At 51.0% G+C, this 18,168-nt stretch overlaps 1 protein-coding gene across 1 annotated transcript in view; it reads left to right on the plus strand.

The window, feature by feature from the left end:
* The first annotated feature begins 367 nt into the window (after positions 1-367).
* UBAC2 (UBA domain containing 2) overlaps positions 368-18,168 on the plus strand; it is a 222,902-nt gene continuing 205,101 nt past the window's right edge. Inside the window, exon 1 of the mRNA XM_019524275.1 lies at positions 368-524. Within this exon, the coding sequence (XP_019379820.1) occupies positions 494-524 (31 nt within the window). The 5' untranslated portion in view covers positions 368-493. The remainder of the gene's footprint in view (positions 525-18,168) is intronic.

Below are 18,168 nucleotides of genomic sequence, written 5' to 3' on the forward strand. Positions count from 1 at the left end.
CTCAGAACCCAAAGAAAAAATGTTCTGAGCAAGCTTTTGGTTTTAAAAACCCTTTGTCCCTGCTGAGGGAGCATGGCTAAGAGCACACACCAACTACAGAGGCTTTCTCAGCTGGACGAAGGGTTTTTAAACCCGAAATCTTGCTCACAACAATGTTTCCAACTGTCTGAGTTGGTCCCTCTTGAACACTTTTACCCTTGTTGGTCGTAACCGGCAGAAAGGTCGAAACGACCGCATTATCTTACACCCGCCACACGGGTCCGCCCCGCGCCTCTCTCCGCCGCGGCTGATGCATGGAGGCGGCGCAGCCGGCAGGGGGCGCGCGCGGGCCCCGCCGCCGCTGGGCCCCTGTTTTGGCCCTTCCCAGCAGCCTTAGCGCCGGCACCCCGGCCCGGCTGAGGCTCCTTGGGGGTCACACCAGCCACCGGCTCCGCGCGGGCCGAAAGGTGTGGGCGGGGCCGTGCCGAGCCGGGCACCTCCCCCCTGCGGGGCCATGTTCACCAGCGCCGGCTGCAGCGGCCTGTGTAAGTACCGCGCCCTCCCCTCCCCCATGCCCCGGGGAGGAGTGGGTTGTGTTCGGGGCGGTGACGCGAGCGGCGCCTGCGAGCCCGGAGGTAGCGGACGGAAGCCGAGAGGCAGCTCCCCGCCCCTCCTCATCCCGTCACCCCCTGCGGCGGGGTAGAACCCTTTCCGTCCCCCGCCGCGGGCTGTGACGCGGAGGCAGTCCGCGGGGTCCGGGGTCACGCGGCCCCTCCCGTCGCACGCTGCACTGGGCAGCTGCCTGGCTGGGGGGCGGGGCGGCTGGCAGCGTTGAGGAGCGGGGCTGGGAAGGACCCGCCCAGGTCGCCTGCTCTAGCCCTATCCCTCCAGGCCGCCCTGTGCACGGGCATGCCTGTCCTGGTCTCCTCGCACAGGGCATCGCACTTGCAGCTGCCCCAGGGGGACTCCGCCCTGCTGCTGCTGCTGCAAGGGTGAATACCTCAGGGAAGGGGCCATGCCCTGGTACAGAGGAAGGCAACCCTCTCCCCCCCATTTTTTGATCCTAAGCTGAGCAGCAAGAAGACCCTTTCTATCAGGATTGCTGGGTTGATGTAGGAGCACTGGTGCAGCCCAGTCACCCCCCAGTTTGGTTAGTCTATAACAGTGGCTCTCAACCTTTCTTGGATTTGAGGCACCCTTCACTGGACTTCTGGCACTCTCCGTAACTTCTGCAAATTGAGTGGCACACAGTTTTAAAAGCTAATTAATATATTAGGATGCTTATCTACATGCAGAGGTGCTGGGTAGTTGGGGGCCTGAGCCTTTATTTATCTGCTTATCTCCTCATACTTGGCTTATCTCTTCATACCTCAGGTCTGGTGGCACCCCAGGGAGCCCTGGCACCTTGGTTGAGAATTGCTGATACAGCTATAGATATAGCACAAGCTTTTGTGAGCTGAAGCTCACTTTCTCCAGATGATATGACAAGACATGTAGAAAGTAAAGATAGACTTTCGCTGGACCAGCTGCACAGATGCCGCCCACAGCAATGATTGCCTCTTGCATCATTCCTGCTCCATCCTGGCTGCAGCATCACCCAGACAGTAGCATGTGTACTCCTGTGGCTCTTTACCCCTGTGTTCAGTTACACCCACATCTTCTTGGGATGTCAGCCCAGTAACCCAGCATCTTAGAGTGAGGGAGAAGTTTTTTAGCTGATAGTTATACTTGTTAAAGAAAAAAAAGAAACTGCAAGTTGTAGATAGAGGGCAGACGAGGGCAGCTTTCTTGCTGTTTCTTGTAAGTGTGCATAGCAGTAGAAACTTCCAAATAGGGGTTAAAGGAAATGCCAAGCACACCAGTTTTTCCTAACTAGTATAAAAGTATATCCAGTTAGTCCTAGCCTGTACTTAAGGTCTTTTCTGGCATAACTGTGTTGTTTTGGAGCGTGAAGGAAGCACTGCTGTTTGAGAAGAACAGAACAATTCATACTTCTCAGACATCTGAGACATCCCTTTGAGATGCCTGGGTCACTTTACGATCCTAGCTGATTGTAGCTGTATTGGTAAAAACTCTAGCTTAATTGCAGTTGGCAAACATATTTTATTCGGAAAAGTAGTATAAATGGTACTTGCAAAAGAAATCATGAGCTGAATTCCCTGCTAGAGGCCTTTGCTAGACTAAGTCAAGGTGGAAATTTAAGGATGTGTAAGCCAAGCAAATGCTCACTGGAGATGAGGTCTTTGAGAAAACTGCCCAGTGCTTGTGGTCACGATTAAAGGCGATCCTGCATATGTCACAATGCTAAATTTTTGTTCTCGGTCTATAGAAACTAGGAAATGTGGCTATCTTTGATTACTGCTGCCAAGCTGAAGTTTTTAATGCCTATTTGAATTACAAAGCAAAATAAAACATTTAAAATACATACGAAGAGCATCAGGTAGTGAAAATATTTGCGCTGGTTGAATAAGTATCAACAGGATGTATAACATTTATTTTGGACTTTGAAAAGCTAGTCTAATCTTAGACTGAGAAAAAGTTTTATCTTTTTTCTTTGTCAGCCTGAAAACTAAATCTCTAGAAAAGTAGTAGGTCAGAGGCTTAGAATGAAAAGGCATTTTGAACCAAAAGCAGAATCCATGAAACTAATTGTCAGGTAGGTACGGTGAGTTCAGACCACCGTAGAACATGACTTGGAGTTCCCCATATAGGTGGGACAAAATCATGCTATGTCTGTTTAATCCAAGTGCCTTGCAGCCCTAGTTTTGTGTACATGAACACATTTAAAAAAATCTGGGTGACACCTCTACATCAGTTTCTGCTAATATGAATTAACTTTGGTGGAAAAAAACCCTTCAAGTTTAGCTTTAGCAGATTTGTGGGATTTCATAGATTTCACAGACATTAGGGCTGGAAGGAACCTCAGAAGATTGAGTTCAGCCCTCTGCCCAAAGGGCAGGAAGTCAGCTGGGGTCATAGGATCCCAGCAAGATAAGCATCCAATTTGCTCTTGAAGGTGTTCAGAGTAGGTGCTTGAACCACCTCCGATGGCAGACTTTTCCAGACCTTGGGGGCTTGGACAGTAAACAAATTCTTCCTTATGTCCAGCCTGAAACGGTCTCGCAGTAGTTTATGACCATTTGACCTTGTCATCCCTTGGTCTCCTGGTTGGTGGTCTCCTGTACACATTGTTGTTCCCTGTCAGAATTCTTCAGTTCACCAGGTACTTTTGGAAAAGTGCTAATTTTAGAAACATTTCCCTGAGAGCAAACCTTTCTGTGTAAATGCCAGTGTAAGGGAAGTAAGGGAAGGGGTGAGGCAGCCCCTTCCTGTGTGGCATCAGGCATCCTGAGGGCTACAGGAGCCTGCTGAAGGCAGGAACAGTGAGAGGCCTAATCCAGCTTTTGTCAGAGCTAGCCTGCCTGCTTTCCCCTCCACCCCCCAATGGCAGAGGGGTGAGCTGCCAGCAGTCTGGAGCAGTGGGCTGTAATGAGGGGTGGGGGGAGGGCAGCCCTTCCTTCCACGGCCGCACCCCCCAGGTCCAACTGGGTGCTGTCTGAACTCGGAGATGCCCAATCCAATTCTCACATGAGCCTGCCTGGGCTTCCAGCACCACACATGCTGTCCCCATCACCTCCCGCTGCCAGCGCACCTAGTCACCCTCGTGCCACACCCCCAGTGAGGCAGGGGCGGCTTATACACAGAATCTACCAAAATCCTAACTTTTTTGAGTGGAAATATGGGGTTGACTTATACAATGCATTGACTTGCACACCATAAAATACAGTACAGTACAAAGTTGTGCTGGCTGAATGGCACTGGATATAGTGAGTGAAAAGATTCACTTTTCAGTAGCTGATGGAACGGCCAGCAGAAGGCAGCTTCTTGCAGCAGAAAATGTCTTTTGAAGTAGCTGTTATAGCTCTGGAGACAGAAAAAAACTCCTTCTGCTTGCTGGCAGAATTGCATGCAAACTAGGGGCCTGACCTGCCTTAGCACTGCCATTGTAGTTAAAAAGGCAACAGCTTGTATACAGGGATGGGCAAAATAAGGCCTATCGAGAGGCTTTGTCTGGCCTACAGCAGGTCCCTCGGCCTTGCCTGGCCCAGGCACGGGGGCAGCCCAGGCCCTGACGTGCAGCTGGTCCTGCCACCCCAACGTATGCAGTGGGGCTGGGGCAGTGCGGTGGCTGGACTCCATTTCCCAGCAGACCAGTGGCAGTGGCTCCTAGCTGCCAGACTGCCCCACTGCCCAGACGCCCTGGGCTGTTTGCCCTGCACCCACCACTTGGGGCTGACCCACATGGGCATGGTGCTCAGCCAGGTGGCTTGTATGGGGGCCGTGTGCTGGCATGGAGCAGCATCCAGGAGTGAGACAGGCGGACGGGGCTAGGTATACTCTGGGGTCTTAGGGCAGTGACAGCATGATGCCGGGCCCAGGGCAGAGTCACGATCCACTGCCCATATGCCCCTGTGATGGGTGCGGGTTCCAGATTGTGGCGCTGCCCTGGCCCCTGCCTTGCGCTTTCACCACCCCAAGACCCCAGCCCTGGCCCCAGACACAGCTCCCCATCTGTGTGGCCGCATGCCCTGCCCATGTGGTTCCCAGCTGGCCTCATGGATACTCTTGGAACATGGGACAGTCACAGCATTAGGCCTGGGCTGGAGCAGAGCCCCAGTTCTGTGGGCAGGGACATGCGGGCAGTGGATTGAGGCTGTACCCTGACCCTGCACTACCACCACCCTGAGATCCTGGGGTCTCCACAGAGACCAGCTGGGAGCCAGATGGGCAGGGCATCAGGTGGATGGGGAGCTGTGTTTGGGGCCGGGGCCAGGATCTTGGGTCAATGACAGTATGGGGCTGGGGCCAGGGCCGAGCTGCAATCCACTCCCTGCTTGCCCCTGCCCGTGGAACTAGCCCCTGTTGCAGGGGTGTGTGGGCAGTGGATCATGGCTGTGCCCTGGGCCCTGGCCCTGCACTGTCACTGCCTGAGATCCCGGGGTCTATCTAGCCCCACCTGCCCATCTTACTCCCGGACACTGCTCCCCATCTGTCTGTGGCCCTATCCCACGTAGGGAGTTTTGATGAGCTGTGGTGCAGGGGGGAGAGGGGTACCAGCCAATGACGGCTCAAGAAAACTCCCTATGTGGCTGGTGGCCCCAGATTATTCCCCACCCTTGCCCTGTAGTGTAGAGGATAGGATAGGTGAGGTGGAAGTAATCAGGTTTGGTGCATAGGGGTGAATTGAGGAGCAGAAAGAGAACACTCCTCTTAGAGAAAACTGGGGCAATGCATACCTGTCAGCTATCTGCCAGGGAGTTTTCAGTCATCTGAAAACATCCCATTGAAAGGAATGGGTCACTTCACAGCTTCACAAGCATCTTGTGCAGTTGATGATTGTTCAGATCCCATTCTCCCTACCCCAGCCTTTTAAAATGAAGGAGGGAATCTTTCATCCCACTTGTTGCATTTACCTGGTAGATGGCATACTTCCTGCCTGTTAGTTACGTGTCCTCTCTTCTGATTGTTTCTTCAACCTTACTGGGAGCATGGAGAGGTGAGGAGGATTGCTGAGTGAGAAGGAAGTATGTCCTAGCATCCATGCTGTGTCACTCTCCTTAGGACTCCTCTGGGGGTGGATCACAGGGTGTGGGGTGTGGTGGCACAGTGAATTTTCTGAGATCACCAGCATGTCAGTGCAGTTCCTTCCACAGCTCTTCTGTGAGCTCACCATCTCATCAGTGTGGGTTCTCGATACGGTGAATGAAAAGATTTCACTTTTCAGTCACTGATGGAACGGCCAGCAGAAGGCAGCTTCTCCCAGCAAAAAATGTGTCTTTTAGGGCAGCTGTTACCACTCTGGAGACAGAAAAGAACTCCTGCTTGCTGGCAAAACTGCATTCACACAGTTCTGGAGCCCAGGGGGTGTGCACCACCACTTGCTCATCCCCTGTTTCCCCCCGCTGCTGAATTTAGTGAGGGAGGGGAAAGGTGAATGATGGTAACACATCCACCTTGAGCTCTAGGGGCTGTGGAAAAGCAGTGGTTCCAGCCAGAGCCTTTGCTGATCAGCTGGTGAGCTCACAGGACAGGGCTCTGGCAGGAGCTGTGCTGACCTGCCTGTGAGCTCAGAAGTCTCTCTGAAGGGGGTTACATGCCCTCACCATGATCCACAATCTGCTTATTCCCCCATCATGTCCCGCTTATTCCCCCGTCATGTCCCATCATGTCACTCTTTCAAAATAAGAACACGGACATTCATTGCTAATATTCACTGCAATGTTAAGGCTGACTGGCAATGAGTTTTTTATGTGCCTCCAGGATGTAGTGTATCTGCAGCTAAAAGGTTCTCAACCTTTTCAGGATTAAAATGCCCCACCACCCCTTTTTGAATGTGGTGGCACTCCTGGCTGCAAACTGCTAGTGGTGCTGCCTCAGCTTACTTCAGTGCTTCCCAGCCAGATCCTGCTGCTGGGAAGGGCTCTGAAACAGAAGGGCTACACACTGCAAAGCCAGCCCATGAAGGGCTGTGTCGCATGTGCACGCTTCTCCCACACTAGAGCTCTGATCAGTCTAAAGCAGACAGGAGCTGCCTCATGCTGTACAGTTATTTATGGTCCAGCACCCCCAATGCTGCTCCCAAAAGCAGAAGCAGACAGGACTGGTACATCCAGGACTGGTTCTGCTGCCTGCTTTAGGCTGATTAGGGAGCCCTAATGCAGGGGTAGTGCATGAGGCAGTTTTACCTGGCCACTGCTAGTGCAGCACTTCTGAGGGGCCATGCAGCACCCTGGTTGAGAACCACTGCTTTAGAAAAAGGATATAAACATAAGATAAAAAAAATCTGAGAAGTGGGAAATAGGATGCCTATCCTAGAGAGAGATAGTTAGCTATGCTAGTCTGAAGTTAGGCAGAAGGGCAGGGCAGGGTGGTACCTTAGGGTGCTGTTACAGGTTACCTTTAAAACATTTTAAATCTGTTGAAGGTTGCTGTCATAAATTACAACAGTTTCAGAGCAGTCACAGGTTAAGGCTTAATGCTGTCTGAGACCTGCACAACTGGGAGGCCTAGGAGGCACCCTCAGCAAGTTTGTGGATGATGCCAAGCTGGGGTGTGTAGTAGATGCACTGGAGGATAGGGCTAGGATTCAGAGTGACCTAGACAAATTGGAGGATTGGGTCAAAAGAAATCTTGGGAGGTTCAACAAGGACAAATGCAAAGTCCTGCACTTAGGATGGAACAATCCCATGCACCGCTACAGCCTGGGGACTGACTGATTAAGCAGCAGCTCTGCAGAGAACGACATGGGAGTTACAGTGGACAATGAGATGGATATGAGTCAGCAGTGTGCCTTTGTTGCCAAGAAAGCTAACTGCATAGTGGGCTACATTAGTAGGAGCGTTGCCAGCAGATCAAGGGAAGTAATTATTCCGCTTTATTCTGCACCAGAAGGCCACATCTGGAGTACAGTGTCCATCCAGTTTTGGGCCCCCCACTATAGAAAGAATATGGGCAAGTTGGAGAGAGTACAGTGGAGAGCAACGAAAATGGCTCAAGGGCTGGGGCACATGACTTATGAAGAGTGACTGAGGGAACTGGGTTTATGTAGTCTGCAGAAGAGAAGACTAAGCGGGGATTTGATAGCAGCCTTTAACTACCTCAAGGGGGGCTTGAAAGAGGATGGAGCTAGACTGTTCTCTGTGGTGACAGATCACAGAACAAGGAACAATGGTCTCAAGTTGCAGTAAGGGAGGTTTAAATTGGATATTAGGAAAAACTTTCTCAGTACGAGGGTGGTGAATCGCTGGAACAGGTTCCCCAGAGAGGTAGTGGAATCTCCATCCTTGGAAGTTTTTAAGACCCAGCTGGACAAAGCCCTGGCTGGAACGATCTAGTTGGGGATGGTCCTGCTTTGAGCAGGGGGTTGGACTAGATGACCCCCTGAGGTGCCTTGCAACTGTAAATTTCTGTGATTTTATTAAACTGCCATTAGAGGGCCTGCTGAGCAGGCGCGTGGACAGGAGCCCAGCCTTTATCCCTTTTTTGGGGTGGGAGAGTAGTGGGGAGGGTGGCATTGCACAATTACGTGGAGACCAGCTACTTATGCAGTGTAGCTCTCACACACAATAAAAAGCTCCAGCCAGCTATAAAGTTAGACCTTAAAAATGTGTGCTAACTTTAGAGCTGGTTGCTATTGAGCTTTAATGTGCACACATAGCAAGGTCTCCCCTGCGACTAGGAACCCCATAGCTGACAGGGCTTCCAGCCGCAGGGGTACACCATACTCTGCATAAAACCTCAAAGCTGAAGGGGTGCGGGCAGCCACGATCCGTAAGAGCTCATGGCTGTGGGAAACCCCCAGATCCTGGGGATCATGGTGATCATTTGACCATTGGGGTGGGGGAATCTTCATTAATTATCCTACAGCCCCAGGGATGCTTCTGTGGCTGGGAGCCCTTCAGCTGCGGTATGTGGGGCTTCTAGCTGCTGGAGTTTGCCAGTTCAGGGGGAGCTCAGGATTGAGCACTCCCTGCACCAGCAATAAGGTGCATGATCCCACAATTGCCCCTCCTGCCATGCATGAGTGGCATCGCAGGAGGCGCAATTGTATGAATTGCATGTTAGATCCCATCACACCTTTAGCTTTATGTGTAGAGGGGGCCTCAGAGGCAGAGAAACTACCATGTGGTTTCTCTCACTCTGTAGCCAGCAGGAGCCAGTTAGAACCACAGGAGGGTGGGGAGTCTTTTTAAAAAAAAACCAGCAGTTTGAAGTGATTTGGTACAGGGGACAAGTACAGGGAAAGGAGTGGAAAAAAGAATATAAAAAAGGACCATAACCTTGCATGTGTTTCACTGAATTGGTATTGGCTTTGAGGGAATTGGGTTAGTATTTATATCAGGACACAGCTGAGACCCATCAGGCTTGTTGCATGCCACACTGGGTTAGTACTCACTCACACCAGGGCAGAGCCCAGGCCAGAGACTCAATGGGCTTGCTACATGTGCCTCACCAGGGCAAAACCGTGACCCAGCAAGCTTGTTGCATGCAGCTGCACTGAGGCAATGCGCTCATAGACTACCTGGTGCTGCTTGTTGCCCTTTGAGCCCTTGGCAGTGGTGGTGAGTATTTTCAACTCGCCCTAGATGATGATGAGGTCCAGCACCTCAGTATGGGTCCAGTTTGCAGCTTGCTGGGTGGTTTCCATTCTCTGGCTCATTCTTTTCACAGAGGTAGGCAGTAGGATTGCTGTTGCTGTTTGCATGGGAGGGCTAGAGCTACTAGCAAACTAGAGAGCTACATTGGGTGCTCAGAGTGGTCAAGGTGTGCTGGAGTCACACCTGGAGGGAAAGGGTGTGTTGGCTTGGGGCCAGCACCACCCTGTTAACAGATTTTTAATCGAGGTGGGAGGTGAAAAACTCAAATAGACTCTTGTGTCATTCCAACCAATGTGAGAAGTTTATTGATTAACTGACAAAGCAAGATTAATAGCTGAGAAGAAGCATAATCTTACAGGATGGGTCTTGACTGCCACAAAGTGAACCTGGCCAGGCTCATGTTCTGCACAGCAGGGGGTCCTCCCAACAGTCCCGCAGATGATCAGTACAGCAAGTGTCGTGCAGAAGTTCCCAAGTTTCTTCCCAGCCTATGCTTACTATGTATAGATAGTTGGTAAACATTCTTATATAATTAAGGGCTTATTCTGCCTGTCTGTTTGTCTGTCTGTCTGTCTGTAACACTTTTGGTCAACTGCGCATGTGCCGCTGCCGATTGGTTGCGCGGACCCAGACGGGGAGGAGGCAGAGGGCAGACATGGGGGCACATGCATCCGACAGCTCGCAGGGAGAGCAGGATGGCGGGGGGAAGCCCTGCTGCTTGATGGAAGAGGCAGAGGTGGGTGTACATGCACCCAGCAGCTGGCAGGGTGGGGTAGGTGGTGGGTTCAGAGGCGAGGCCAGGGGAAGCCCTGCTGCCAGGGGAGGAGGTGGAGCCCCCATGCCAGTGGCTGGAGGAGGAGGTGACAACGGTACAGGGAGTGTTTACATGGCCAGCCCCAAAGGGTGAGCGGGGGCAGGGGTGGAAGGGGGGGTGGCCATGTAACCACTTTTTCATTATTTTAAATCTGTCATTTATGATGCGCAATTGGCTAGTAATCTTAATATTCTAATTAATGATCCCTGATTGGGTTTGTTGAAATTTCTTTGTTGAAACTTTCAGAGCTGAATTAAACCAGATCTCTTGTGGACCTCTGTGCTAGTCTGTTACCTCTGTACTTTAGTTTATGGGAAAGCAGGCTCCGCCCAAAAATAGCGGCAAGCCTGATCTTTTTTTTTCCCCGCTCTGGAGCCACCTGCCTGAGCTGTGCGGGGCCTGGTGCTTACCTCTGCAGCTGCGGTGCCCCCTAGGGCCATCCGAACCAGGTGTCCGCAGGTGGGTGCTGCCTAGGGGGGGCACAGCTGCCGCAGAGGGAAGCACCAGCCCCCCCCACAGCCCAGGGACCGCTCCGTCCACTGGCAGCTCGCCCTCCCCTCCCTGCCAGAGAAGCAGGTAGGTCAGCAGGGTGTGTGCACGACACCGGGGTTTAATCAGCCCTAAATTGAAGTGGTGTTTTTTAAAACCCACTGTGCGGGGGTGAATGAGCCGATGGGCTCCAAGGCTTGTGGGGTTGGAGCACCCGCAGTGACAGACCCCCCCCCGGCCCCTGAGGGCGGGGCACCCACTCACCTGTTCCAGGTGTGAGACGGGCAAGGGCGGTACAAAGGAGACACCGAGGCCAAGGATCTGGGGGGCGGAACTGGAAGAGCCGGGATGGGAGACGGACTCCGGCGAGAGCCCGGAGGGTCGGATGCACGCCGGCACGTACTGCTCTCGCACGTTTTGGGGCAAGGGTAAGGCCCTGAGGGGCTGTGAGAACAGGGGTCGGGGCCCCAGAAGCTAGAAGACTGAATAGTAAGGCCGAGAGCGGCTTGCACCGGCCGGAGCCGTGCAACAGGAAGCTCATAGGAAGCGGGGCAGTCGAACTGGGGAAGCACGGCACACGGTGAGGAACTGGGCGGTTCTGGAAGGGAAGGGGGGACCTGAGGAGGGCTGAAAGCTCCCTTTTAGGGAAAAGGGAAATGTACACAAAACATTTATGGGGGGTACGTAGGAGAAATTGTGTAATGGCAGATTTAATTTTCATTATAATTAGCATACAAGGAGTTAAAATATAAAATGTATGCTGGTAGGTGTACATGGGTAGCTGGTAGGGGGTATGCAGTAAAAAGTTTGGGAACCTCTGTCAGAACATGAAGTGTCCCTTCTATGAACCTCTTGTCCTTCCCAGTGCCTGTACCCTTACAGATGATAGAGCACTTCAGGGACAACAGGTGAAACTGTCAGAACTTGTTTTCAGTAAGGCAGAAATCATGTTCAGAGATCAGTGAACATGAATTGGCTACATTTGGACTCTTCTAATTGCTTTGCCCAGCCTGTTGATTCTAACCATTAGAGGAGTACAACTTTGGAATGGTCTGAGCAAAGTAATGGGGGTGAAGAACGTGGACTGCTTCAGTATGGAACTTGATCAGTTTATGGAACAAATCCAATAGGATAAAAAATTCCAGCTTCAATAATTAGTGCATGGATGTGCATTCAAGTATTTACAATATCCATGTTGGGGCTGAGAAGTAACTCTCACTTTGTGCAGGGATTGCCCAGTAGTCTTGTGCTTCTGGGCTTGAAGTGGTCATATGCCCATGCCTGGAATTCCCATCATTCTTCCTATAAGTACTTTTATAGGCTGGTTGAGTTGGTTAGTTAGTTATTTACACTTTCCTCTGATGCATTGGAAAGTAGCCTGAGCTAAAAGATAGGAGTTTTGATCTCAATGGACTTGTTCTCCTGCTGGAACTTAAAAACCTGTCAGTCATCTGATTAGGTTAGAGGGTTTTGCTCTTCCACTGGGGATGAAACCACTCACCAGATTTGAGGCCAGGAAGGAATTTCCCCACCCCCAGGTCAGACTGGCAGGGAGGGATGTTTGTCTTCTTATGTACAGTGAGCCCTGGGCCTTTTCCTGAGAGTCTCTGAGCATGTCTTAATCACTTCTTTCTTATCTCAGTTCCTGAGCATGGACTGCCAGTGTCCCCATTTTTCTACTTGTGCCTTGCTGTAGAGCAGTGGTGGTCAGCCTGTGGCATGCAACAGATCTCACTGGAAGCAGAGAGAACTGAGGCACATAAGGCCAGGGTGGGAGGTGGGGCGGGTAGTACAAAGCAATGGAGATAGCAGATAGGGCAGGGAGGAGGGTGTATGCAGAGCGATGCATCAGTAGGGGAAAAGGATTGGAGTGGCACTTGGGGAGGGAGTGGAGCTTACTTTGCAGCATGCCTGCTAAAATGGTTGGCTCTCCCTGCTGTAGAGTGTGTTTGGTTTTATAGGTTAGGGAGAGAAGTTACACATAAACCAGTTTAAGTGATCAGAAATTGTTTTAAACCTGTAACAGAACAGAAGCTCAGTGCACATAAACCAGTTTCAAAATGACTGAAACTGGTTTAAGATAAATCTGGTTGAATGTGATATCAGACTTAACTGATTTGGGTCACATGAGTTTATGAAACTTCTGTCCCAGACCCCTTCATGGTTCAAGTTAAATTAGAGTCCCCCAGCATCCTAGCATGCTTTCGAGCCCTGGGCTGGGCTGTGCTGTGCTGTGCTGTGCTGTGCTGTGCTGTCTGCTCCAGAGAGCAGGGCTGACCACACCCTTCTGCTCCCTAGCAGCAGCAGTGAGGGTTGGCTGACGAGGATGGGTGGTGGGGGACAAGCCCATCTGGGGATGCAGCCCAGTCTGTGGGGGGGACTGCCCCCCACCCCAGGCAAACCCCAGCTGGGGCCTGGGGCCAGGGATAGGGGGGTTAAACACCCCTTACCCCATTCAAAATTACTGCTGGCTGCAATTGTGGACTACAAATCACAGAGGCACCTGGAAGCAGGAAGAGGAATTGATGAGCAACCCTGCAGTGTCCTGTTGCTGTAATTCTGGACTGCAAATCCCAGAGACCTTGGGGGGCAGCAGGAAGAGGAAGTGAACACAGAGCTAGAAAGTGCTTTAGTGCCCCCTGGCATCTGCCTGAGTCACTGCAGGCATGTGGTTGCATTTTCTGAATCAAAGGTAAATAGGCTCAATAGGCTTGCAAGGTGGATGGATGAAAACCTGATGGCATTCAATACAGAGAAATGCAAGGTGCTCCACCTCGGTGGGGGGGGGAGGTGGGGGGGGAATGACCCATATCACACTTATAGGCTCAGCAATGCTATCCTCACTAGCACCACAGCCAAAAGAGACTTGGGGGTCGTGATTGACCACAAGATGAACATGAGCCACCAATGAGATACCACAGCTGGCAAAGTGAACAAAACTCTGGCTTGCGTCTACCAATGCGTCTCAAACAAGATCCAGGATGTCATCCTCCCACTGTACTTGGACTTGGTGAGGCCGCAGCTGGAGTACTGCAGCCAATTCTGGGCTCCACAATTCAGGAAGGATGTGGAGAAGCGTAAATATGGATGTAGGGTCGGAGGGGACCTGAGCAGATCATCTAGTCCTGAGCAGACCCCCTACCCTGGGCAGGAATGAATACTGGGCTCATATGACCCCTACGAAGTTTAAGCTCAAATGACACCAGCTGGGTAGTTATCAAGCCTCCTTTTAGAGACCCCTAAGGTAGGAGCCAGCACCACTTCCCTTGGAAGCTGGTTCCAGATCCTGGTTGCCCTGACTGTGAAGTAGTGACTTCTGATTTGTAGCCTAAACCTATTCTTAATCAACTTGTGGCCATTAATCCTTGTTACTCCGGGAGGTGCTCCGGGGAACAGGGTCTCTCTCACTCCCCTCTGGTTCCCCCTGGTAAGTTTATTGGTGGCCACTAGATCCCCTCTCAGCCTTGTCTTGTGAAGAATGAACAGGTTTAGGTCCCTTAACCTCTCCTTGTAGGGCCTGCCCTGCTGCCCCTGATCATGTGAGTGGACCTCCTCTGGACCCTCTCGATGTTGGCCTCATCCCTCCTGAAGTGCGGCACCCAGAACTGGACACAGTACTCCAACTGTGGCCTGAACAGTGTCACATAGAGGGAGAGGATCACCTCCCTGGACCTGCTCATGATGCATCTGTGGATACATGACAAGGTGCAGTTAGCCTTGCTGACTGCGTTCTCACATTGGCGGCCCATGTTCATTTTGGAATCGATAATGACTTGAAGAACACTTTCTGCCACTGTGCTTTCGAGAAAGGAGTCCCCCAGCCTATAGGTGTGCTGCTGGTTCTTCCTGCCCAAGTGCAGTACCCCGCACTTGTCAGTATTGAATCCCAGGTCCAATAGTCACAAACTCTTGCAAGACTGTTTTAGGCTGGACATAAGAAAAAACTTCTTTACTGTCCAAGCCCCCAAGGCCTGGAACAGACTCCCGGCAGAGGTGCTGCAAGCACCTACTCTGGGCACTTTTAAGAAACATTTGGATGCTTATCTTGCTGGGATCTTTTGACTCTAGCTGACTTTCTGCCCCTTGGGCAGGGGGCTGGACCCAATGATCTTACAAGGTCCCTTCCACCCCTAATGTTTATGAAATCTATGAAAATGTCTGTTCACTTCTGTTTCAGTTTAATCTGTGCAGTTTAGGCTAACCTGCAAAGACTGAATTGGTTCGGTCTTGGGTTTTCTGACTGTCTGTATCTAGCCATAATGTGCTTTGTCATTGTTGTGGTTGAGAGGCTGAATTGGATGATTTTTAGGTCTCTGAAGGATTGGTTGACTTTGGACTTGATGGCCTGAGAGGCTGTTTTCAGCCGTTTTCCTGTGTACAAATCAGTTCAGAGTTGCCAGATGGAAACAGTGTTTAAGTGTCTTCCTAAAAATTTCCTCTGCATTGTCTCCTGGTTTTACCCCAGAATCAACTCTATAGTTTAGAGTTATGCATGTTAACAGGCTGATGAAGATTCCCATAGCAATAACAAAGCATTTCACTTCTTTGCTTTCATAACGCACAAAATTATAATGTTGTTTGCTTGCAGACCTAGATACTTATACATAGAATGACATTAAAAAGTCTTAGAATTGATGCCTAGTTTGTATCTGAATCTAGAACTGAAAGGTGCTTCTTGGGCCATCAGATCTGGTTCCCTGTCTTTGCTAGCAGCATTTGTAAATTAAAGGGATCCACAAAAAATATCCATTCCACAAGCTCTCTTGAACACCACAGCCATGAGAAAAAAAAAAGAATATAAGAACATAACTATAACTTGGCACAGATAAAGAGCAGATAGACAGCACGTATCAGCAACATTATTCTCTGTCTTCATGATGCCAGGACACTAACATTTGAACATGGTATATATTCTGTATATACAACCTGGGGAATTATGCTATTATGCGCCTATGCGCTTTTGCACATAAAAGGCATTACCATGCATAACTGCATAATTTAACTACAGTGGGCTCTGTGCCTTTACCTCCATGATATTGTGGTACAGAGCCATGTGACTGGACATCTGGGTAACCGGGGAGGGGAGCCTGCAGGGGGTGGGGTGGGTATTGGGTTTGTGGCCGGCTGTGGGTGGATGTGTGGGGTTTGTGGGTGGGTCAGTGGGCCAAGCCAGCTGGCTTACTGTCTGCATGTGGGGCTTCTAACACTGTAGCAGAAAGCCACATGTAGAGGCACATAGCCTGCCCAGCCCGATGGTGAGTGACTCCATACCTCCACGTGCGGCTTCCCGCTGGAGTGCTGGAAGCCCCGTGTGGAGGGCCGGCCTGGCCCGATGGTGCATGGACCCAGGAGTTGCATGCCATTGGGCTGGGTGGGAATCCGTACATGGAGGCATGGAGTCATGTGCCATTGGGCCAGTTGGGCTCCTGCTTGCCTCCATGTGCAGCTTCCTGCTGGAGTGCTGGAAGTCCCACATGGAGTGCACCTGGCCCGATGGTGCGTGGCTACCAGTCCAGATGCCATCAGGCTGGGCCAGCCAGCTCCATGCCTCCACATGGGGCTTCCAGGACCCCAGCGGAAGCCTCACATGGAGGTACAGAGCCCACCTGGCCTGATGGTGCATGGCTCCTGGCTGCAGCACCGCAAAGTCCCACGTGCTGGCAGCCAGTCTGGTCAGAGCCATGCACCAGTGTGCCAGGTTGGCTCCATCACAGCATGTGCAGGCCCTGGGACTCGGCCAGAGGCATGCGCCACCAGGGGTTCTGCCTGCTGTGGCCATGAGTGACCCAAGGGTCCTCTTCGTGCTGTAGCTGTGCTGGCAATGGTGGGAGCTGTGCACTGGGGGGGATGTGTGGTGGGGGCCTACACCCACCTACAAACCTCACGTATACACATCTACACCCCTTCACAACCCCTACCCCTACAAACCCTACACCTGCCCACAAACAGCACATACTCCCATGCCCACCCCCAGCACCCATCCATAAACCCCCCACACACCTGGCATGCCCCCTAACCATACAGAGTACCTGCATATATTTCTAAAAAAAAGGTTGCAATAGTATTATATTTAGTTTAATTTATAAAAAAAGGTATTTAATTTTGCATAATTTTGAGTTCTTCTGCACATAAATTTAAATTTTTCTATGCATAATTTTGAATTTTTCTGTGCCTAATTCCCTCGGGTGTGCCTATAGCCTGTGGTAGTAGGAATACAGGGATATACTATAATTACTTGTATACCACATGCATCTTTCCCTCAGAAATTAGTCTTCCAGAATTGGAGTGTGAGTTGTAAGTGAGAAAGATGATTTTCTGCCCATTCTAGAAGCATGGAGAAGATGCTGTTTCTTTTTCTTCTCTTCTCTCCAGCATCTACATGGAGGGAGGGATGGAGTCCAGTAGGGGCAGATCCATGGGGTGTGCAGTTGCACCTCGCTTTGATTCCTGCTCCACCCTAGGTTTAAAATCAACTGCCCAGCAACAGTTCTATTCAGGCAACTCTGAAGGAATCAATTAACTTCATGGCTCATCATTTCCTGCTAATTGACCTTTACTGGGTAGGTGTTAATAACTGTCTTTCATTTTTAATGGTCATGATGTTCCACTAATCAAGCTATCCTTTTTTCAGCAATTTTGCTGTCTGTTAGATACTCCTGGTCTCTCTTCTCCCATTTCACAGCTCTGTAGATTGGTTTTTAGCGCTTTTCAAAATTCTAAATCCACAGAGTCCCATCTTCAGCAGCATCTACAGTTTTAGCTTTTGGCTGAGTAGTCAAGAGGTTCTGACAGTTCAGCTGTGAGAGCGTTAAAGCTGTAGCTCAGAGTTCAGCCATGTTTTTAGCTGGAGTGCCAAAAACACCCCAACCCTGATCCATGCCACGACTTGGCATGTCAGGGGTAGACTGTGAGGGAGCTGCCAGGGGCTTGATCCTTATTGCTGGTGGTGGCTGCATACACAGCTGACCCAGGCTCTAGGCAGCTGCAGCAGGTGGCTGGCAGGCTGCAAACAGCTGCACCAGCCTCCAGTGGTGGTGGTGGTTGTACGCATGCCTCTTGGCAGACAGCAGGAGAAGGGCCAGGGTTGCGATGCCCTAGGCCCCTCTTCTGCTGTCCACCCAGAAGCATGCATGCATTCATCGCCACAGAGCCTTGCTGGGGCTCCAGAGCCGGGTGCAACTGTTTGTAGCCTTCCTGCTGAAGCTGGCCTGGGCTGTGGGCCACTGCTGCCAGCCACGGGGCCCAAGCTGCTCACAGCAGGGCTTGAAGCCTTCTGGCTGCCTGCTGCGAGCAACCTGGGCTTTGCTGCTTGTGGCAGCTGTCCAGAGCCTAGATTAACTGTGGCGTGCCAAGGAAAATGGCCTCATGTGCCATGTTCTGGTATGTGTGCTGGGGGGTTGCAGACCCCTGCTACAGCTTTTGCCAGATCAGAAAAGGGAGGGGGAGTGAGCTAAAGATTAGGTTTTGTCCCCACTTTGTGGCCATAACTCTGAAAAATATTTTTCTTCCTTCTGCTTTCTCCACGATAAGGTGTGTGTAATTTTTGGGTGTGAACAGCATGCAAGAAAATATGGTAGTCTGTGGTTGGGGAGAGAGGAGAAAAAAAAGTGTTGCAAAAGATGAGGTTTCTGTGTGTTGGACAAATGCAGCTGTCTTTCACTTTCTATTTTCTTAATGTTTCCCTTTAAAAACAAAACATGGTTTTGTTCCTCACTCTTGCTCAGCCCT

Source organism: Gavialis gangeticus, unplaced genomic scaffold (assembly GCF_001723915.1).
Source record: "Gavialis gangeticus isolate Ggan-Ray unplaced genomic scaffold, GavGan_comp1, whole genome shotgun sequence".
Classification (NCBI taxonomy): domain Eukaryota; kingdom Metazoa; phylum Chordata; order Crocodylia; family Gavialidae; genus Gavialis; species Gavialis gangeticus.